The sequence below is a fragment of the Anser cygnoides genome, chromosome 27, assembly GCF_040182565.1.
Source record: "Anser cygnoides isolate HZ-2024a breed goose chromosome 27, Taihu_goose_T2T_genome, whole genome shotgun sequence".
In the NCBI taxonomy this organism is placed as follows: domain Eukaryota; kingdom Metazoa; phylum Chordata; class Aves; order Anseriformes; family Anatidae; genus Anser; species Anser cygnoides.
The window spans coordinates 3,815,912-3,839,585 of NC_089899.1; the positions used below are offsets into that span (position 1 = coordinate 3,815,912).

Genomic DNA, 23,674 nt, shown 5'->3' on the forward strand with positions numbered 1-23,674 from the left:
CACTTGCACACATCCATAGCAGTACTTGTATATGGGTATTAGAGAATCAGTGAATGAAATTAAAGAGAAAATGAATATGAATAGGTCAATTTTGTTTAAAATAAAATCACCTGTACAGTGTTGTTCTGAGTTTTGCTGAACAGGCTGTGCAAGGGGAAGGGGGAGGCAGGATGCTCTCATGGCATGCTAGGCACTCTCAGGTCACTTTTATCTCTCAGAGTGGAGGAGGAGGGACCTTGGTGAGGGCCAGTGACACGTTCACCCTGAAAATGGTGCTGCAGGTTGAGATCACAGCAGGACAGAGCAGAGCCTAGCAGTACAGAAAGGGCATGGGATTGCTTGCTGAAGTTGCAATATCTAATAATAGCCACAGATCGTATACTTCTGTAGCTCTGTCAAGAAAGACAGAGATCCCGGGACAGCTTTCCTCTCTAATCCCCTGGAGCAGCACAGTCCCTTGAGGTTTGTAATTCAAATCCTGCCAGACTGTACAGGGGAGACAAAGTGGCTGTTGGATACTTTGGTCTGTCCTTAAAATAGGAACAAATCTGCTCCCACGTGGCTCCCCATATAGCCTTGGATTGGGGGGAGCGGGTTGCACAGCATCCAAGAGTACTCACAGGGCCTGCATTTCTCTTTTTTCTATTACCCTCCCAAAGCTATAAATTTGGCTCAGGCTACCGAGCTTCAGCACCAGACAGTAAGCCAAGTTATCCTGATACCCGAGGCCATAAGGCACAAAGACTACCAAGTCAGGCTGACACACAGCAAGAAAAATGTGCAAGTGAGGCCATGCAGCAGACACAGGCAGCAGAGGTGGGTGAGCGGACTGCGGGAAGCACTGGGACACGCACAGTATGTTCGAGCTGCTCTGTGCCATGTAAATGTCCCTGACGCATGTACATTTGTTTCTGCTGGTGGTCTTTCTGGGTCTTCTGGTCGTCGTCGATAGTCTTCCTCACTACGTTCGCTGATTGAACCCAGTTCTTGCGCGTGCTCAGGCTCAGGAGGGATGCTACGAAACAGCTGTGAGAAGGGGCTCTGAAGCTGTCTGAAGGCTATCAATAATAAGAGGGTTTCAGTATTACTTAAAGGTATTAGGATCGTAAAATTGTTCACCATTGCCTGCTGTGTGACTGTCGTAATGATACAGACAGCAGCAAAGCATCACATTCTCAGTATTACCATCCATGGCATTGTGAGTATTTTTCCTTTGGTGGAATAGAAAGCTAGCATCATCTCTTAGGCTCACATCAGGAAAACAGTCTGCACAGCTCAACTGCCTGGATGTCCAAGAACAATGCCTGGTTTTGCCCATGCTGCAAGGAGACTGCCTGCGAATGTACCCTTCCCATCCATTTATCTCTATTAATATCTCACTGTGGGATTTCTCATCACATTGGCTATTACAGCTGATTTACTTTAAATAACTAAGACTTATCTTTGGAGACTTTCCTCCAGCAACAGAGGGCCTTAAGCCTTTGCCTAATCTTCCCAGACACAGCTGCGGAGCAGACTTTCTCATGTCAGCTGTGTGATTCTTGAGAAGTTATAATTTAAAGTGGCAGCACTCCTTATTTAGTCAAAATGTCATTCTCTGATGAAAAATAGAGTCTCTGTAAATTTTCAGTACAACTGTTTGTTTCTAAAATAAGCTGTCATATCTTAATCGACCTGCTGGTTAAGCTGTGTCCTCCAACAGCAATACCTAAATCAAAATGAGATAAAACAGCTTTACTTTGGAGAAAATAATTGTGTGTCAGCATCTAAGTCTTTGTCTTTGCAGTCTTAGAGAACACCAATATGTAGAAGTTATCTTCAAGAACAGGGTTGAAGATGTTTTCATGCTCAGAGAGATGAATATAAGATACCTTTAAAAAGAAATGTCACTGATGCCCCTAAAGCTGGGTCATGAAACATTTGTACAAGTTACTTTGGTGACAGTATCTTTTGGTGACAGTATCAGACAGGACTGCAACACTTGTTTCATGAGTAAACTGACATATAAGTGTGTTTAAATTCAAAAAAGTGGATGACAAAATTCAGCTAAAGGAATGAGGTAAGATAGGTGGCAGGGCCTGAGGGCTTCGTCTTCGCTTGCACGAATCTTGGAATCAGAGCTGTTTCCAGCATGCCACTGCTTCTTCATTCTGTGTGGCAGGTAACACGCACAGACTTTTCTGCTGGTCATTTTAATTACACAGTTTCCCTTGTACCCCTAATTTCTGCAGCTGTTAGTTGGCTAAAATCACGTATGTATACTGAAACATCATCAAGGCTGGAATAATCTTTGTTAAATTAGGACTAGGGAAAGAGAAAATCTTTTTTTGTTTTCCTTTCAGTGGCATTGCTGCCAAATTACAATGCCTCTGCACGAGTGTTTGTGCCGGTACACTGGAAGTATGAGGACCACGAAGCCAAGAGTAAGGTGTGGGTCAGGTTTGTAACAAGCTGGAACAGATCGATTTAACCTGCTGTTGAACTGCACTGCACTGCACCAGCTGCTGCCTCTCTTCAGTCACATGCACTCATACCTGCATCTGGCTGAGCCAGTTTAAGCAGCTAAACTAGAAGAAAGATTAATAAAAGATCTTTCTTACAGTGGTTTAATTAAAAATAATAATAATAATGTTTTCTGGTGGTTTAGCTCCTCAAACTGGCCCATCAGAGGGTAAAATGAATGGTAGGACTGTGCCTCTGTGCCTGAGGGAATAAGGGCTGAAAAAGTCAGGACAGCCTCTTTCAGCAGCAGGTAGCTACTGGATAGATTTGTTGTAGTACAACTCTGCTCCCTTAAACAAGGGAGTAAGTCCGGTGTGTCTCAGACTGAGTAACTCAAAACTGTGATTTAGCGCTCAGTCCTTCCCAGGTGCACCAGGCCTGTGCCCAGTTCGCAAAGATCTGTTCTCTCTGTCAGTTTTAATTTCAGAGTTACACAAAATAATGTGAACTTTTATGTCTTCCTTCCTGAAACGTGACCTACCAGAGAGCAAAGCCCATTGTGAGGGGCTGTAGTGGCAGTGGGTTCACCATGCAAAAAGCACCTGAGTAACTTGTCTGCTTTTCTGCTACAGAATTTTGCCACCGGGCCCTGGTCTTCCTTAAAATGTGAGGGGAGGAGAAACTGCCTCCTTGCCCATTGCTATGAACAATAGAAACTTTGCAAGAAGTGCTCCAGTGCTTGCACGAACAGCCTTTCACATCTTGGGTCGCTTACTTGCTGCAACCCTCCCCGACTGCCATAGCGCTAGGAACATTATCAACACTTGAACTGCTGACACAACCTCCCTCTGAGACCCGAAAAGGTCACAGGAGAGCACAGTGAGGTAAACAGAAGGGAAAGTAATTGAGAGGAAAAGAATTCAGTTTTGTTCCAAAACAGTCTAACATCACTGCAAGCTGCAATGCTTTGGATCATTAGAGAAAATTATGGCACTTTTATTAGCGCTTTTGGGAGCTCCTAAAAAGTGGAAGTGGATCCTGTTTGAACAGTTTGTCACGCTGTGATTTGAGGAAGTTCAGTTCTGTCTGCATTTGAACACCTGAAATCAAAGTGAAAGAAGCATTTTAACAGCAGGAAAAGACTGCCATTTGGCTTATTACAGAGTCACTAGCAAGAAGTGCACAATTCATGTTGCATTTGAATTTTGGCAAAAGTGAAGCTTCACACGTATTTTATTGGAAAGATAAATGCATGGTAAAATATCAGAACGCTGGTATCTGCGAGCACGATTCCTGAAACTTCATCGTATTGTCACAGCTCTGCCACCGCACCAGCAAGTTCTTGTACATCTGAGGTTGTGCTGCTGCAGATACCCAGAGGTGCCACTGCACTAGCTGAGCAGAGCTTCTCGGCACCTTTTTTTCACCTACACAAGCCAGATATCCTTGTTCCTAAATCCCCTGAAAACCAATGCAGGTAGAAGTTTTTAGAGTACATCTAACCCTCAGAAATAACAATGGGGTCACTATGAAGCTAAGTGTTCATGAACACACAAATTAAAAAGCTGTAAAATAAATTGAATCAATTAAATCAATTAAACATTAAATGGTATCTCCGTTTATATCTAAATACGTGGCAGTGCTTTCTCAGAGGGGAAGAGGACTTCATCTCCTCCCTATCCCTCCCCCTCGAGGTCTGTAAGAACAGGTTGGGGCTGTGGATTCCCCGTGGATTTCTCGTTGTGTATTGCAGACTGCAGGATTTACCGGAAGAGATGAGATGATGGGAGGCAATGGGGAACTGTGTAGCCCAGAGAGGAATGTGCTTTCCTTCTGTGCTGGGGGTCCTGGCGGACGACAGACTGGCCATGAGCCAGCAGTGTACCCTGGTGGCCAAGACGGACAACGAGATCCTGGCGTGCATTAAAAGGAGCATGGCCAGCAGGTCAAGGCCCTCTACTCTGCCCTGGTCAGACCTCACCTGGAGTACTGGGTCCAGTTCTGGGCTCCCTGCTACAAAAAAGACAGGGATCTCCTGGGAAGAGGCCAGCAGAGGGCCACAAAGATGATACGGGGCCTGGAGCACCTCCCCTGGGAGGAGAGGCTGAGAGACCTGGGTCTGGTCAGCCTTGAGAAAAGAAGGCTGAGAGGGGATCTTATCAATGCCTATAAATACCTGAAGTGTGGGAGACGGAGGGACATGGCCAACCTCTTTTCAGTGGTTTGTGGGGACAGGACAAGGGGCAGTGGCCACAAAATGGAGCCCAGGAAGTTCCACACCAACACGCGAAAGAACTTCTTCCCAGTGAGGGTGACGGAGCGCTGGGACAGGCTGCCCAGGGAGGCTGTGGGGTCTCCTTCTCTGGAGATATTCAAGGCCAGTCTGGATGCCTACCTGGGCAGCCTGCTCTAGGGAACTGCTTTGGCAGGGGGGTTGGCCCTGATGATCTCTGGAGGTCCCTTCCAACCCCTACAATTCTGTGATTCTGTGACCATGCTGTATATTCACCAGTACCCATTTATGTTTGAAGTTCAGGTGTACCGAGAGGGACAGATTGGGTGTGCAGGGACTTTGGTTTTCCACTTGAGGGTGCTGTCCAGGCTGACACAGGGCACACGCAGGGTGTCCAGCACATCACAACCAAAGAGATCGATGACAAACTGACCACCAGATCTGGTCAGAGATTTATTTGGACTCGACAAACAGAATTCCAAAGGGTGACTCTTTCACAGACTATAAGCAGAGGAACTGTTCAACATCTGGCCCACATTAAGCAGCTAGCGGATAAATGATCACATTCAAACTACCAGTTTTTCTTACTCATAGATATATTGTAATATAAATAATAAAATGGGTTTGTCAGCCTGTTTTAAAGTTATTTTTAAGTACCTCAAATCCTAATTATTTTCTGAAAAAAATCAAAGAAGCCTGATATTTAGAGACTGCATGTCCATCTTTGTGTTCCAGACCCCTTTGGATGTCTCGAGGTGCATACTATAAAAAGACCGGTAACTTTTAAGTCTTTAAGGGAGCACCCTCTACAGTCAGAATGAGGGGCACTGTTCAGCACTCACAGTCAGAGTTCAAAATGCGTCATGATTTATATAAAAGACAAGGTATGCACAGGTCGTGTCCCTGTGCACCAGGGCTCCTCACCAAGGCTTTGTGTCCTGAATTGCTTTGGGGCATTGGGGTTTGTGCTGTGTTTTGATGATGGCCCTGTGTGCCGGTGACTCTGGTGATTAAGCAAAAATTTCTGTTCTGAGCAGTGTGACTCATATTCCACCTCTGTAACTGAGGAAGTCACAGCTAACCAGGGTGAGGGGGTGAGAAAGACAAATAACACCCCGAGCAAAGCCCCTTCCTTTGTTCCAGCGTTTTTAAACATTTCTGTTTTATTTACCCTCTGCTCTGAAATTAGCAGATTTTTGCCCAAGGAAGGCCCAATCCAAGTCCTTTGGAAGTCAGTGGGAGCTTTTCACTCATGTCAGCAGGCTTTGGATCAAACCCAGAAAAGCTGGATTTACAATACAAAGACTGCTGGTCAAGCACTGTTTTAAATTGGTTTTGATGATGCCATTCAACTAGCTACAGGAACACTAATGCATGTAGGAGCGTTGGGGTCCACCCAAGGGAATATGATATGGCTAGAGATTTCTGACGTTATTACTCCAGGGCCCAAATACTTTGTGCAAATATTCACCAGTATATTTGTACAGATGCTAGTACATTCATGGCAATCTGGAGCGGAAACCATTTTCAAGCCATCAGTCAGTTACATGCTTGACTATGCGTTGCTTGATTAGAACTGAGCATGTGAAATACAATCGGTAAGCAAAAAAAACTTTAACAAGTGACTAAATTTGATTTTAAATTGTTAACAGCTCTATCTACACAGGTATTTATAGCTATATTTATCAAAACCATACTGGCTACAGCTTTAGAAAAGTCTGGAAATAAAGAACTGATAGAAAGTGTTTTAGTAAGATGAGAGAACAGTCTTAAGTGCTCCAAGAATGCATTATAGCACACTGGCAAACAATAATAGTACACATGATCTGTACTCCCAAGACTTGAAAGCAAGAATGATGGGGTGGAATTTTTTTTGGCCTACGTAATTCAGGAGGACAGAATAGATGAGCTTAACATTTTTTTTTTCTGGCCTTAAAATCTACCCAGCTGTATTGCAGTGATTCCAAAGCTGTAGCCCACTGCATTAGCTCTTTCTCCTTGTTTTGACTTGCCTCATCAAGAGGCTGAAATAACATGTAGTACTCAACCCTTGTTTTATCATGTAAAGGGCAGCTGCGATTTGCTGAGGGACTTTATTCTGTCTCTTTTCTTATAATGTTTATGAAGAAAATACTGGGTTAAACTAACCAGGTTCACTGTTGGCAAAAGAAACATGGAACTGCAGAAATGGGCTCCAGCATCATCTATTTAAACTTTTATAGGCTGCTGTATGTCCTGCTTGATGCACAATGTCTGGATTTTAAAATACAATGGCATGTCCATACTTTCATATGTGTGCATTTTAGAATGTATTTTTACACAAGTGATAGAGCAGGCATGAAATTAGCAGATCCATTATAAAGAGGTCTAGGAGAGTATTGGAAGTAAAAGAGGTAACTAGCAAAAGAAAAGGGGGAAGCATGTATCATGAGAAAAGGAGCAGGAGCTGGTTTGTAAGGGCAGTGGCAGGATGGCTGCCATTCCATCGAACTGCAGCAGGAGCAGGAGTCTCATGATGAAGATTCCCATGACACCTTCCTTATCTTTTAGTTTGCACTTGTGAAAAGTGCATATAAAGTAATAGTTAGGCTAATTCATTAGCATCTAATTCTCACTTTGACAGCTATAAATGGCACCATGCAAAGAACAGTATTGACATGCAATGAAAGATCAGAGAAAATAAGGAAATCGGTGGCTTTGTTCTGGTGGTACTCCATCTGTATTAGGGCTGCCATGGCATGTATGTCCTAGCACAGTTGTCCCTTCCAGCTCATGACACCTGCTTCTCTTCCTAGAGACATTCGTTCCCTCTTGGGGAAGGCAAACAGGCCAAATTTTCCTTTAATGTTGAAACACACATGGACATTTCTGTAATGGTCCTGTCACCTCCTAGGTGCATCACTCCTGGCAAGGCTCATCCAGGGTCACCAGAACCAGCCTCTCCTCCCTTGCTGGTACCCCCACACTCTCTTCACATCCTGGCCCCTGCAGGCCTGGGTGCCCCGCTTGTGGCTTTGGGTGTCCATCATTATGGTTTTGGGTGTCCATCAAACGGCCACAAGTTGTGCCTGGGGAGATTTAGATTAGATATCAGGAAAAATTGTTTCTCTGAAGGAGTGGTCAGGCACTGGAACGGCCTGCCCAGGGAGGTGGTGGAGTCACCGTCCCTTGCGGTGTTCAAGAAGCGTCTGGACGAGGTGCTGAGAGATATGATTTAGTAGCTTAGTGGGTAGTATTGGTGACAGGAGGACAGTTGGACGAGATGATCTGGTAGGTCCTTTCCAACCCTATGTTTCTATGATTCTATGATCAAAGCCCTCCGGCCTCTGGGAGACGCTTCCCCGCGGGGCTCAGCACAGGACCATCCCACTCGGGTCATGGAATGGAATCATTAAGCTTGGAAAAGACCAACCGGGACCTCCCCACGGCAGCTCCCCGAGGCCGGGAGGCCAGGCCCGGCCGCCGCCCGGGGTCCTCCCCGCCGCGCTGGGAGAAGCGCCCGGCCCGGCCCCGCCCCGAGGCCGCCGCCTCCTCATCGCGCCCGGGGGCAGGCAGAGCCCGGACGCCGCTCGGGTCTCCGCGGAGACCGGGACGGCGCCGCCCCGGGGGAGAGAGAGAGAAAGAGGGGGCCGGGGAAGTGTCCGGGGGAGGTGGAGGTGAGGGGCGGGTATGGCCCGGCGGGGGCTGGCGGGGGAGCGGGCGGCAGGTGGCGGCTGAAGTAGCGGCGGGAGCCCGCGGGGCCGGGGGGAGAGTGCGTGAGCGCTGGCGGAGCGGGGGCTGCGGGGGACGGACGGTGCCTGGCGGGGGAGCGGGCAGTGCTTGGGGGGCGAAGCGACAGTGCCGGAGGCTTTCCGGGGTCAGGTACCCGCGCAGCCGGCCGTGACCGGAGGGGTGGCGGGGGCGGAGGTGAGGGGCACCGGCTGTGCCGGGCCCGAGCAGCGGGCGGCGGCCCCTGTGTGGCCGGGGGAGGAGGATCTGCTGAGGCACGGGTTCCTGCTGGGGCTGCAAGGAGCAGCCAAAAGGGTGCCCTCATGGCACCCCCGCCCCCCCCCGCCCCAGCAGAGCCGTGCTGTGGGAAGAGCTGGGAGGATCCGTGTCTCACCTGCTGCTGGTGGAGTGCTGGTCGGCCTGCTGCTGGCTGCCCGTCCGGAGGGAAAAGAAAAATCCTTCGTGCCATTCTGCTGTAAAAGGAGAGCTTTCCATTCTTCTGGTGTAGCACCGCCGGTTAGTGTGAAATCAGCGCAGAAATAAGGGGTGGTATTGAGCTGTGTTTGCGGTGAAGAAGGTCAGAGCAGGCAATTGCAATGGTACTTTTTGAGAAACCATTCTGTCTTCCTGTAGGTAGCTGCTGGTTGAGTCTTCAGTACTTCACTCTTAACCCTTTGCATGGAAGGAGGATGAAATTAAAGAAAAAAATTTATTGCTGGTAATGAAAACTGTTCCCAGAAAGAAAAAAAAGGCAAAGCTGGCCACGGGTCTTCATGAATACGTTTATAAATCTTTTATAACAGTAAATCATTTTTAAAAATGATTTATTTGTTCATCAAAATTCAAGTAGTAAAATAAAAAAAAAAACAGCTTAGGCTAAAGTTGAAAGAAAAAAAAAAAAGAAGTTTTAGATTGCAGTTTGCACTTCTGGAATCATTTAAAGCCAGCTTGTATGGTAAGTTTATGAGGCAGTGGCAGTTCAGTCTGAATCAAGTTAGGTATCAGAGCATGAAATGAATGTTTCCAGGGTAGATGACGACGAATTATATGAATTCAGACATCTGAATTCTAGCTAGCAAGATTTGAATATGGTTACTTTCTTACCTACACCTTTATCTACATCTGAAGATAAAATTTTCTTGTTTTGCAATTTTAACGTGCAGTCTTATTTAAGTTTTGCAAAAGTCAGACAGAAAGTGTGTTTGAGGGGACAAACATGGAGACTTCTGTCCTCCAAAGGAGCCAGTCTTTCTTCTGACTGACCAGAGACAACTGCAAGATATGAAAATGTGCTGGTGACTCATCTATCTGCAAGCTCAAGTTTATCAAGATATTTAGGAGATGTACGGAGACTTAGAAACCCAAAGGAGCCTTTTTTTTTCGATTTCTTTGATATTGTTAACCCAAGGCTGTATGTTGGAAACAATCAGACTGTGATATGCTGATGTTTCAGTGCATCAAAGAAGCTGGCAAAACTGAACAGTGCATCTGATATTAAGCCAAAATTTCTCTTTATCTAGAATCAATGCTACTCAGTGAGGAATACCTGTTCTGGGTAGCTGTAACAAACTGATGAAATTCATATAAAATATTAATTTTATTAATTCCCTTCTTCTGTTAGAATTGCATTAAGGAGATAAAGCAAAGAGAAGAGATTTCTCAATTTGATAGTTGCTTCCGGCAGGAAGGAGAGCAAATATATGCAGTGAAAAGTAATTATTACATTGCCATTCCATTGCAGTCCACCTGAGTCCACAGAAACTAGATTTATTATTGTAGCCTATCACTCACATAATTCAGAGAGACTCAGCTTCTCTGTTCATGAGTGAAAGATTAGATTTCTGCTGCAATCTCTACAGGCAGTGGTTGAGGAATTAATGATATACTTCAGCTCTAATCCAAATTAAAAATGTCCCTTCTGGGCTGGTGCTTTTTCCGCTTGTTCTTAGAGGATGTCTAAGGACACCCTAGTCTACAAAGAAATGAAGACAGTGGTGGTGCTTGAGGGTGTCTAAGCTATCCACTCTTTCCTCCCAAGTTTACCTGGGGACACTCAGTGACCTGTCTGAAGCCCAGAAGTTGGGGCTTCACTTGAGGAAGTTCTTTTTCTTCTCTGCACAAGGTCACAAGCTTGATGGAAGGCATTTTTATTGTGGTTTTGAAGGTTACTTGTGGTTTTCTGACATCCTTTTCTATTCAGAATTTAAATAGTATTTGGTCCGAAGGAGAGAGCAAGTTCTGAAGAGTCAGTGTCACAACAATAGCCAATCTTTTATAGACCTAGTGGTGTCCAGTAAACACAAGAATCACTTTATCAGTCATTCCTGAAATTGAGTGTGTTTTTGAAAGACGATTGATGTGGATTATGTTCCTGAGCCTAAGAGGGCTCAATGTGGATTATGTTCCTGAGCCTAAGAGGGCTCAAGAAATAAAAAAAGGGTTCAGGAAAGTCTAATAGCTTTCTGTTCTTTGAGATAGATACCCCTGTTAAAAGTTCAGCTATCTTTTGTTCATAGAATCATACAATGATTTGTGTTGGAAAGGACCATCTAGTCCTTCCCCCCTGCCATGGGCAGGGACATCTTTCACTAGATCAGTGAATGTTATGGATGAACAACTTCTGGAAGCGCTCAAGGCCAGGTTGGATAGGGCTTTGGGCAACCTCATGTCTTACCACCCTCATAGTGAAGATTTTCTTCCTTATATCCAATCTAAATCTACTCTTTTTTAGTTTAAAACCGTTACCCCTTGTCCTAACACTACACACCTTTGTAAAAAGAATCTCTACATCTTTCTTATAAGTCCTCTTTAAGTATTGAAAGGTTGCAATAAGGTCTCCCCAGTCTTCTCTTTTCCAGGCTGAACATCTCCAGCTCTCTCAGTCTTCCTTCATAGGAGAGGAGTTCCAGCCCTCTGATCAGTTTTGTGGCCCTCCTCTGGACCTGCTCCAGCAAGTCCGTGTCCTTCTTATGTTGGAGGTCCCAGGGCTGGATGCAGTACTCCACGTCAGGTGTCAAGAGACTGAAGTAGAAGCAGAGAATCACCTCTCTCAGCCTCCTGGCAACTCCTCTTTTGATGCAGCCCAGGATACAATTGCCTTTCTGGGCTGCAAGCACACACTGCTGGCTCATGTTGAGTTTTTCATCCGCCCATACCCCCAAGTCCCTTCTCCACAGGCCTGCTCTCCATCCACTTGTCACCCAGTCTGTACAGATGTTTGGGGTTGCCCTGGCTCAGGTGCAGCATCTTGCACTTGGCCTTGTTGACCTTCATGTGTGCCCATTTCTCAGGCCTGTCTGGATCACACTGGATGAAATCCCTTCATTCTGTTGTGTCATCTGCAACGCTCAGCTTGGCATCATCTGCAAACTCACTGAGGGTGCGCTTGATCCCACCGTCTATGTTGTTAATTAAGATATTAAGCAATATCAATACTGGCCCCAGTACAGACCCCTGAGGGGAACCAGTCACAACTGATGTCCACCTGAACATAGAGCTGTTGACTGCAACTCTGGCTGCGGCCATCCAGCCAATTCCTTATTCATTGGCCAATTCCAGTCCATCAAATCCATCTCTCTCCAATTTAGAGACAAGGATGTTGTGTTGGAGTGTATCAAAGACCATAGGGAAGTCCAGGTAGATAACATCGCTCGGTCTTCCCTTGTCAGCTGACATAGCAGACCTCCATCATAGAAGGCCACCAGATTGGTCAGGCATGATTTGCCCTTGTTGAAGTCATGATGGCTGTCTCAAATCACCTCCTTGTCTTCCATATGCCTTAACATTGCTTCCAGGAGGATCTGATCCACGATATTCCCAGGCACAGAGGCGAGGTTCACTGGTCTGTATTTTGCATGGTCTTCCTTTCTACCCTTTTTTAAAGCCAGTGAGATGTTTCCATTTTTCCCCTCACTGTGGACTTCACCTGACTGCCATGACTGGTTCACATGTTGGTCCACACTATCATAGATTTGGGAACACATGTAATATGTAAAGAAAGACCTGAAAATAAATTTCTACCTGTAGCAGGACATTTTGACAGCTCTTACTTCCATGTAGATGGGGAGTTCGATCCTTTCCCACGTACAGCTTCTCTGTTGTTCGTAACAGTACATTGACAGATGCCTTCTAGAGAGATTAAAATGTATTTTGTTGACTGATCTAACCAGGGAAAGTCTGGTCATTATCTGAACGTTTCTGAGAAAACCGTGAGTCCTTGTGCCCTAAGTTTTTAGTAGCATTATGTAGCAAGTAGAAATAAAGACGGTCAACAGTACGAGAGTATTTAGAATAAGCCTATATATCTGGAAACTCAGAAACCTAAGTGAATGTTCGTACATCAGTTGTCAAACAAATTTTACCTAGGTCTTCGTTTGAAAATCTCTTTTTAGAATGAACTAAACAGAAGAAACCGCACCTGTATCAGAAGGATAATTCCACCTCCAGTTAAAAGTCTTTCTCCCAGATGTAGACGTTGTATTGAGATTTACCTCATGGCAGCAATTCAGAGCTGTGGCAGATGAAGATGCATTCTTAATTCCTTGGACAAATGTGTCATTTTTCTTGCTACTTTATCACTCCACTAATTCTTACTCGAACAGAAATATGATCAAGCTAGGATGTACCATCCATCTTTATTGTATGCAATAAAGAATACACCTGTTTTTGCGTGCTTGTTGTTGACAAGGTCCTTTAGAAACACAATATTATGCGACGACAAGAAAACTATAACTGTTTTCTAAATTTTTATTCTGTATTGTAACACCAGTTTCTAAAATCTTCTAGAAACTGCCCATGCAAAGTTTTTGGGGATAAATTTGCTTTCTGGCTCATAGATTTAGACAAGTTCATATTTTCTGAAATATGTACAGCTGAGGATAATGCTTCACAGACTAGTGAAAGAACAGAAAATCTCTGTAGCAGATGGTAAGGCTATAGCCATGTAGACATAGCTCCGACTTTTGCTTATTTTACAACTGGTTTGTGACCGCTGCTTGCAACAGATTCTAACATCCATCTTCTAGCAGCTGAGTTGCCGTGTTAAGACTTCGGAAGCAATTATTTAAAATGAAAGATCTCTCAGGGAATTTTAAAATCTTAATTCATAGCCATCTTCTCTCTAAGAGGATAAAATGCAGCAAGGGTGTTATCATGTACTCTTGGTTTTTCCAAGTCAAACATGAGTAAGGGAAGGTCTTGTAAGCTTCCTACTCACCTCTAGGAGAAATATGGGAGGAATACAGGTAGAGTGATGTGATGCTGAGGGTCACTGCAATTTATTTGAATATGTACACTCAGAATTTACTTTTGGCTATGTATATAGAATATTTAAGCATTTGTTTTTTTTCAGGTTCAGGTTCCTTTTCCAGAGGTCAATAAGGACTTGATGACATGAATCCAGATATTACCAGGTATGATGTAGCAGTTGGAGGTTTTTATTGTTCAGCAGAGATGTTTTCTGCAGCACTACAGTTTGATCAGATTGAGGTCAATGATAAATGAATACCTTTGTCCTGCCACAAGCCACTTGGGCTTCTCTTCCCTATCTTGTTTAGCCTGCACAAATGATTTTGAAACCATGTGGTGAATTGCGCTGAAGAACTGGTGTGGGGGGAAATCAACCCAAGTAAAAAGAAAAAAAATGTTTTAACCCAAATGTTTCTCTCAGCCTGGTTCACTGTGAGGCCTCACAAATAGTTATGCTGAGTACAGGCAGGCTGTAGCACAGAAATGGGAGTGCTCGTCAGGAACGGGTGGAGGCCCGGGGCCTACTCCCAGTTGGCAGTGTTGGGTTCAGTTGGCAGTGTTGTTAACGCTTTATGTTCAGTTATCAAAAACCTGTGACAGCAGAAGAATCTCTTCACTCTGGACAGAGCAGGAGATTCATTTCAAAGTTGAATCTCTCCACCCATTGATATAATCTTAAAGGAAACGTCTGCTTCCTCCCTCGCTGTGGTCACCTGTGCTGCAGTCTGGCTTTGTTCAGGTGAAAGCAAATTCACAAGAGGGAAGATTTTAAAATTTCAGAGGACTAACATCCACAAATCAAAACAAATTGTCTGTCTTGTTTTCTGTACTGTGGGCACTGATTAACATATATTTGCCTTTGAAATGCTGAAGATTGAGTCCATAACTCACAGCACTATCTGGAAGATCACTTTTTTTTCTTCTTTTAATTTTAACTCTTTTAATGCATCCAAACATTACTGTGATAGAACAAGTTCACACTAAAATCCAATGTAAACAGATGAGAGCAGTTTTGAGCTGACTCTACTTCAGCTGTGAAGTAGATAGTTTCTAGATGGTATATAGCCTGTTGATAAGAACAAAATTGTAATGAGATTTCCAGAGTCAGGACAGTTTATTGTACCCTATGTTTTATCTCATGCTTGTATTCCTGATGTCCATTCCAAATTTATTTCCCGTAGCAGAAAACCCATGCCTTTACCTGAAGAGAAAGGGGAAAGCAAGTGTCTTTATCTGACACAAGAATGTACTTAAAAACAGATCACGTAATTATTTCTTACTAGTAAACTGAATTGTTCTAGTTAATATATTAATTGAGTGCTGCAGGCATATCTGCAATGTAACATGTCACAGGTGTGGAATTTATGCGATGCTTTTGATTGCAATGCAACACGCTGCAGGTTGTGTTGTAAAAGCTCCAGCTAACACTGTCTTTAGATCCGGAGTGCATCTGATGAACAGGTGTATAGGAAACTCTACCAAGAGCTGGGGTACTGCATACATAGTGCAGGTTCTTGTATTGTTATGTTGGGTTTATCAGTTTCAGGAGCTGTTACCCAGCCTGGGCTGATGTCTGTTGAAAAGCTACCATAAAGCTACCAAAGCTAAGCTGAGCAAGCCAATGCTCTCCACCAGGTACATCCTTTCTATCAGAAGAAGGAGACAGAGCTACTCTCCTTGGTCCTGCTAGACACTCATGGGCCAGACCTCACACACAGGCTTTCTAGCTGTGGGCTGTTTTCCTCAGATTGCTGAAATATATCGCAGGTCTTTGTTCCACATCCTTGACTGTCCTTCTCTTTGAAGTAAAGGCTTTAATTTTATTGTGGGTCTCTATTACATATATTTATATATCACAGAATCACAGAATCATCTAGGTTGGAAGAGACCTCCAAGATCACTTAGTCCAACCTCTGACCTAACACTAACAAGTCCTCCAGTAAACCATATCACTAAGCTCTACATCTAAACGTCTTCTAAAGACCTCCAGTGATGGTGACTCCACCACTTCCCTGGGCAGCCCATTCCAATGCCTAACAACCCTTTCAGTAAAGAAGTTTTTCTTAATATCCAACCTAAACCTCCCCTGCCGCAACTTTTGCCCATTCCTCCTCATCCTATCACCGGGCACATGGGAGAATATGTAATATATGAAAAAAAAGGAAAGAAAGAAAAAAAAACTTGAAAGAGGGAAACGGGCTCTGTTTGGGTTATTTTTCTGTAACAAGGGTTATTTTTACCCATTGGGGTACTGTCAGAGTTTTTCTGGGGAACTGCTTCCTTATTGTCCATCTGTCTTCATACATATGTGAAAGATAACTGCCTTCTGAAGGATTTGAAAGATGTTATGCCAGAGATTGTTTTTAATATTTTTAAACAAAAGATCATTGTTTTGTTTTGTTTTGTTTTCTGTTTAGAGATGATACTAAAGAAAAAACTTGAAATCAGAATTCCTGAAATAATTAGTATGTGATTTATATTGTGAAGTTATTTTCCCCCAGTAATTACATCGATTTGTGGTGAACTGAAGAAAGGAGAAAGTGACCCTGAGTATCTGTATTTTAAAAATAAACCCTGAGCTCAGCTAACATGAATCAGGCCTGTGCTGTGACAGCCAGAGATGTTAACTTTGTACAGGGAAATCGAAATGGCTGTGGCTGTCACTCTGGCCTGGGTTGTGTTCACTTATCCAGTCACTGTAACTGGTAGAGGTGTGATTGTCTCAGCTCACATAGTTCATATTCAATTTTTTTTTAATAAATATCATCATACAGTAGATTGCATTACTCACTAAGCAGTAATGATTGTGAAAAGTGAGTCAGTTCTTTTAGTTGTGGAGAAAGGGAAATCTTTCTGTTGGTTGCTGTTTCTCAGACAATGTTTTAAATGTATTTTGCTTTTGCTGTAAAGTTGGGAATGTAGATGCTATTCTCAGATAAAGTTTTAGGTTTTGTGTTTTGAAATGAAAGAAAAATAATGAAAACGTACCAGTTTTAGAAGTATAAGGGTGTCATTTTTAAAATCTTAATTTTAGTAATTAAAATTTCATTTTTCTCTCTAAGCCTTGAAACAGCCTGGGGAGTTTGTGGGAACAAATAACCTGGGAAACTGATGGAACTGTTGATACTGAAATTCAAAGCCAGCTGGTAGAAAGTAATTAAAGCTTGTGTGTTCCCTGCGTGAGGGAGGAGAATGGAGATTGTGTGAAAAGTTATGATCTGCATCTGTAGGTGTGCTGGGTTATAATAAAGGATGCCTCCCTCAACCTAATGCAAACAAACTCACCTAGCATGGAATGATAGATAAGCACTTTTCTAGTCTCTGTTGGCATTCAAGACGATCCAATTCCACTTTGATGTTTTATCTTTGCTAGATCTGTGGCACAGAAGTCACATGTATTTGTTCCTTTGTCTTCCCGTTTCCTTATTATCACAACTGTTTCTCTCATTTTGTCTGAAGATTAGCAGTTCAGGAGTTCAGTGCTTCACTTAGCTGAATGTTTGTTATTGCTGGGGTGATAAATGAGAAACACATATTTGGGGAAATGCCCCATTTGTGGCAGAGTGAAGGATGACATAGGGCTTGACTCACTGTAGGGACTGACTGTACAAACGAGCAATGGTGAAGCTTTGGACTGCAGGGCAGTAGGAACTTTGGATGATGCTGGAGATGAAGACCTTCTGAGAGCTGCTATAAACTGTGCAGAACCAACCATGTGGCCAGAGGTGGCAGAACAGAGGAGGAAAGCCTTTCTGTTCCGGAACAGAACACAAACACCCTTCTGCCAAAGGTGATTCCTAGAGAACAGACCAGGAGAGGGCCATCAGTCCAGAACCATACCACTATTTGCTTTGTAATGTGCTTTGGAAGTGCTGAAGAATCAGATGACACATTGGACAAGCATTGCATTGTCACATGAACTTATGTGAAAAAGACTTCGATGAGGGTTGTGCAGGATTTTAATTCTTCCTTTCAAATCCTGATAAATATGGTTACATCAAGATGTTTGAAGATGTGACTTAAGTATGGCCTAAGACTTGGAAACTTGAACCTACTACCTTCTATTTGTTTTTCACAGTTTTTCAGTTTCACAGTTATAATTAAAAGTTTTGAGGCCTGATCTGTAATTGTTGAGTAACAGGAATAGTGATAATCAATTGAAAAATTTCATTTGGCAGCAGAAAAGATGTCTGGGGTATGTATCATATTGAAAGGTATGAGCACATAGTTCCCATTTCTCCAGCATCCAAACATCATGCACAGGAATTTAGGTTATAAGACAAGAACTTGCCTTTGGAAGAGTTTTGTGGATTTCACATAGCTGTCATTGTTACAGGCTTAAAATTTTGAGCCTTACCCAGTGTGTATTCTCACAGTGTGTGATTTCTTTTATTTTCTGTTTCCCTCCAAAACCTGTGAAAATGTCTCTATCAGCGTACAAACTACTTGTTTGTACAGTCTTTGGGGATAAGTAAGCTTAGAGAGCTATTCGGCAGTTTTTTACTGTCTCTTAACTCAGTTTGAAGGAAGATGCCTCTCTAAGACTCGCCTTACTCTTGCTTTGTGTGTTTTTGGTGAATTGAGAGAAAGGAGACAAGCAGTTACGATTGAAATAAGTTTCCTCTTGATTTCTTAATGTGATCTCCCAGCCTGAATTCTTAGCTTTCTGTGGCCTGAGTCTAATAACTTGATTTTCTTCCTTAGTTCTCTCAAGTGATGTAATCCAGTGAGTCCTATTTCTACAGAAAGACCAGAGGAAATACCAAGCATTAGAAGAAAGAATGAAGGAAAAATATCCAAAGAAATTGCTGAGTAGCTGGTCTGGATTTTATAAGTGCCTCCTTCTTGCGTTTTACATTTGTAAATGTATGCTTTCAAGAAACACATATAAAGATGGTAATACCTGTGTATATATTTTGGAGGGTGTTCTAGCTGGTACTTTGGATGCCTGAGTTGCCTTACTTGGATACTAGTAGTGTCTGATGTTCTTGCTAAGAGGTAGTATGCGTGTAGTCTTCTACGCAGTGATGGTAAAACATGATTTTCTTCACTCAGAGGGTGGTGAGGCACTGGAACAGGATGCCCATAGAAGCTGTGGATGCCCCATCCCTGGAGGTGTTCAAGACCAGGTTGGATGAGGCCCTGAGCAACCTGATCTAGTGGGTGGCATCCCTGCCCATGGCAGGGGGGTTGGAGCTAGATGATCCTTGAGGTCCCTTCCAACCCAAGCCATTCTATGATGATTCTGTAGTGTTCTTATGCCTCACCAAAACAATCAGCATGCAGGGTTCTTTTGTTGAAAAATTGTTTGTAAAGTTAGCATTCAGTAGCAGAATAATGATTGTTCCAAAGTGTCAGGAAAACAAAGTTGATGTTACCTCACCCCACCCTGGAAGTAAAAAAGGAACATTATTTCATTTAATAGTAGAGACCCGGGGTAAGTGCCAGACAGAGTCTGCAAAGGTCTTCAGCTTTCGTCTCTGCTGCTTTTTATGCTGGTAACTTAACATACCACTTTATTTTTGTGACTTGTTTGACTAACAGGTGCTGCGGTTCAACATGAGTTTCAGACTTAGAAGGGAAGCATCTCCAAGGGTCTGGAGAAGCAGTATGGATGAAACAGCCATGATATTATTTCTAACTGCATGTAGGGATGACAAGTTCTTGTGGTTTTTTACGATTCAGGAGGGTAGGTTTTGGCTTGTTTGGGGATCTGTTTGGTAGGATCTCATGGGAGACTGTCTTGGCAGGTAAAGGGGTTGGACAGCTGGTTGGTCTTCAAGGACAACCTCCTCTAAGCACAAGCGTAGTATATTCCAACATGCAAAATGTCAAACAAAAACGGCAGGAAGCCAGCAGGGATGAACATGAAATTGTTGATGGAGCTCAAACACAAAATAAAAGTATCAGGAAGGTGGAAATGAGAGGGGCATGCAAGAATTGAGATAGGAAAGTCAGAGCTGTGTTGGAGCTAGGGATGCGAAGGGCAAAGAGAAGGGCTTCTCTTAAGTACACTGTCAGCAAAAGGAATGCTAAGAAAAATTTGGGCTCACTGTTAGAAGTACCTCGTGACCAAAGACCTGGAGGAGCCTGAGGTCCTTAGTGCCGTTTTTGTTTTTTCCTGGTCAAACCAGTACTTGGTTTTTACTGAGTAAAATCAAGGAATCTTACTCATCCACCTCAATAAGGGATAATAGAGTGAGAAGAGCTGTCTGATTTGCATTCTGACGTGGATGACTGACATCAGCCTGTAAGCTGTGTTGTCGGTCAGACCTGGCAGTCTACTTTGGAGTCAAGAAGTCAGAGAAGCCTAACAACCAAGAAGCTGGCAAGCAGACCACAAGGTATGGCAATTAGTAATTTATATTGGCTAAGGAAGAAGAGAGTATTGTTCTCTGGAGAACTAGGTAGCCAAGTTTTTCTATTTGCTAGATGCTGATTTGTAGCTTCTAGCACTTCTTTTGTGTTTTTATGCTTTTTCTGGGACAGGGGACTCCCAAAAGAGGGTGTAAATGAAAATTTTTGCCTTTGAACAGAGCAGCACATGACCAGCCCACACTGAAGCATGAGGTAGAGCTAAAGCTGGTGAAAAGTTGGAAAGTTTAGGAACCAAAGCAGCACAACCCAGTTTTCGCAGTGGGTTGAAAAGAGATGTTTTCTTAGTCAGAGGGTTGTGGAGGCAAATTTTGCCATTCTACTTTTAAAACTATGAGTGAAAATTTAAGCTTCTGTTGGACTAGTAATGGAAGTAAACAAATAGAGAAAATCAGTTCAAAAAGATGAGTTGCAAAATTAATTTATTCTTGAGTGGGCAGCAGACATGAAATAATTTGGTAGGAGATATCAGCTGGTAGATCCAAGTAAGAACGTCTGAAAGCCAGGAAGTTGAGTATAACTGGTCATTGGTGGCAAGACGAGGCTGCATAAATCATTTCAAGTTTTCAGCCAGCTTCCAAACAACAGAATGTGGAGAACAAAGTCTGGATGGTGAGAGTAAGCCTGGGAGAACTTAGTGTTGATGATTACAGAAGGAAGATTTTGTTGGTTTTTTTCATTACTAGCCAAAGTTGGAAAAGTCTTGTTTCACACACACACAAAAAAAAAAAAAAAAAAAAAAAAAGTGGAGATTTTGCCAGAGCTTGAGGTTTTAGAGAAAAGAAAAGCTCATTCAGAATCACAAGAAAAAAAGATGAGAAAGCTGTGGAACATAGGAGAAATTAGGCAGAATCAGCTGAAGGTAAACAGAGGTTCATACTCTAGATTCATACTAGAATCCCAGAGCAAGCAGTCTTACAATAATCTCCAAAAGAAGTTCAGAGAAATGGTGGTGTAGAGGGTGATAGCTTTTGTAGGAAGGATACTTTGACAAATAAAATGAGGAGAAGGCATACCAAGAGAGTGAAGGTTAATAAATTGTTCATGGACTGGTACCATAAGGAAAGATTTTGATTTTTTTTTTCCATCAGAGGACATTCTTAGGCATTGTTTTTAATAATAAATTTCAGCTGAGTCCCTCGGACACTGGCAGGCTGTTGTTAAATTCACTTGTTAGATAAGGAAAGCTTTAAATTAAAATGGGAAAGAACTAACAGAGGGAAAAGGGGAAGAGAGTGATCTCTGGGAAAGGAAACATTGATAAGATGATATCAGAAAGCAGGTACATCCCCAGGGATGAGGGAATGGAAACAAACATATCCAAGCTGAGATAAAATTTGAAAAGTTTAATGTATTCCCTTAAGGCAACTAGAACTTAGGTAATCTTTGTCTCAGCATGCTGAAAATAATAGTATATGTACTTAAGAATATTTGAGCAAAGATTTTTTTTTGCCTGTACATTTTTAATAAATTGACAATACTTGAAATATGTTAGATGGAAAAATCATCCCACCAACTGTAATCCCAGTATTGTGATCCTAATGTGAAATTGGGGGCAGAAAAACCTTGGAGACTGAGATGAAGACATTAAAGGTAGCATGGGTGCAGAAAAGATGGCCTATGTCATGTTAGCCGAAGCTTTCTTTGATAAAATTATTTCTCTATAAGGGAACTACAGTAAATTTCACATCTGAACTCATAATTTATGTAACTGTAACAAGTAGTTTGATGGGGGTATTTAGGGACATGTTTTAGTGGGTGATATTGGTGGTAGGGGGATGGTTGGACCAGATGATCCTGGAGGTCTTTTCCAACCTTAATGATTCTGTGATTATGGGAAGCATCAAATAGGTAGGAAACTGTTTAGAAAAGCTATTGGGAGGGAATCGACCTATGGAATTTTTGAATAATTGATTTCTTAGCTAAATTAGCTGAAGGTTCAAATGTATAACATATAATGATAACCCAAATTTAGAAAGTATGGACAAGTGCAGGACTGGAATACAATGGCTCTTCCTATTTGAAGTAACAGGGAACCTTTATGAACATGCATAGGACTCTGTTTCTACACCCCAGCTGCCTCTGGAGAGCAGTGAAGGGGAGACAGACCTGGGGGTCCTGGTTGCCAGCAGGATGACCATGAGCCAGCACTGTGCCCTTGTGGCCAAGAAGGGCAGTGGCATCCTTGGGTATATCAGAAGGGCTGTGGTTAGTAGGTCGAGAGAGGTTCTCCTTCCCCTCTACTCAGCCCTGGTGAGACCACATCTGGAATACTGTGTCCAGTTCTGGGTCCCTCAGTTCCAGAAGGACAGGAAACTGCTCGAGAGAGCCCAGCGCAGAGCCACAAGGATGATGAAGGGAGTGGAGCATCTCCCTTACGGGGAGAGGCTGAGGGAGCTGGGGCTCTTTAGCTTGGAGGAGACTGAGGGGTGACCTTATTAAGGAGGTTACGCTTAAATATGAGACAAAACTTTTTTATGGTGAGGGTGACAGAGCACTGGAACAGGCTGCCCAGGGGGTTGTGGAGTCTCTTTCTCTGGAGACATTCAAAACCCACCTGGATGTGTTCCTGTGTGACCTGATCTAGGTGTTCCTGCTCCGGCAGTGGGATCGGACCAGATGATCTTTCAAGGTCCCTTCCAATCCCTAACATTCTGTGATTCTGTGAGTCTCAGGAAAATAGGGAGAGCCTCTCCATTTTGCTCTGCAAAATATCAAGATTTAAGAGGCTTTTTTTGTTTTTAATTATTTCAGTCATAGCCCCATGCAAAAAAATAAAGCAGCTTGAATCCAGAAGCAATATAACTGCATCCGTATGGTGGTGTGCTTCCACATTAAGTAGTAATTTCCCCTGTGGCACTAATGTGCTGCTGGGGGTTAATTAAGTCCTAGGAAAACTGGCTATACCAGGAAGTCTACTACAGGAATACCTGTGCTGCTTCTGGCAGCAATGTCGTTAGCATGATGCTGCACTTAAGCTAATAAGACTTGACAGACCTAAACAGCTTGGCCCAGAGGCACTTGGTGGATGTTTGTACCTGTGGCATTATCCACCCACAAACTCAGCTAATCCATCTCTAGACAATAGACCATCTGCGGTATCATCAAGAACTGGAAGGCCTTCCTAGCCAGAGTAAGAGAAGTCAGGTGGCATTTAATAGTAGAAAGTGCAGAGTTGTGTATCTGGGGACTAATAACAGAAATTTATATTAAAAATGAGGGTGTTAAAGCTAGACACTCCTCTCAGAAACCTTGTTCACAGTCTAGTCATAAACAGGGGAATGTGCAAGGAAAGGTTTTCTGTCTCTTCAACTATGGCTAGTTATATTAGGAGAGAATTAGAAGCCATGGACTTGTTTAGCCTACAAATAAAGGATTAGATAAAAGTACTGTTCTATAAACAGTAAGAACTTGCTCATGGTAAAATCCTGTGCTAATTCAAAAACAAAAGGCATTCAAATTGTTGATTGTAGTTGGTTTGTTAGTAGTTAGTGCAGTACCACGCTAAAACTACATTGCTGCTAGAACCAGCACGGGCGTTCCTGTAGTAAACAACCTTCCAAGGTTGGAAGTATTTGCTGCAAAAATGTTGAGACACCTCTAATACGTCTTGGTACCCTTCAGTAGAAAGGTATTATTGTTGCCTCTTATAGCAAAAAGCTGAAAGTG

The 23,674-nt window shown here is 43.1% G+C and overlaps 1 protein-coding gene and 1 long non-coding RNA gene across 7 annotated transcripts in view; one reads left to right on the forward strand and one right to left on the reverse strand.

Annotated features, from left to right (window-relative positions):
• Window positions 1–3,414: 3,414 nt before the first annotated feature.
• LOC125184490 (uncharacterized) lies at window positions 3,415–9,621 on the reverse strand. Of its 2 annotated transcripts, none has more exons than XR_007168588.2 (3): window positions 9,488–9,621; window positions 8,778–9,055; window positions 3,415–3,542 (listed from the first exon to the last, which is right to left on the reverse strand). It is a non-coding gene; the product is annotated as an uncharacterized lncRNA (long non-coding RNA). The 2 variants fall into 2 exon arrangements; XR_007168587.2 differs by lacking the exon at window positions 3,415–3,542 and adding an exon at window positions 5,465–7,743.
• Window positions 8,196–23,674, forward strand: part of LOC106045005 (ceramide synthase 4) — a 54,603-nt gene continuing 39,124 nt past the window's right edge. The window contains exons 1-3 of one of the 5 annotated variants that reach the window (XM_066983794.1): window positions 8,215–8,331; window positions 9,017–9,101; window positions 13,740–13,794. In XM_066983794.1, coding sequence (XP_066839895.1) covers window positions 13,775–13,794 — 20 coding nt within the window. In that variant the 5' untranslated portion in view covers window positions 8,215–8,331; window positions 9,017–9,101; window positions 13,740–13,774. Of the gene's footprint in view, window positions 8,332–8,769; window positions 8,900–9,016; window positions 9,102–13,733; window positions 13,795–19,830; window positions 19,975–23,674 lie in introns of those variants that run through there. The other 4 variants (XM_066983793.1, XM_048077647.2, XM_066983795.1 and 1 more) reach the window with 4 other exon arrangements.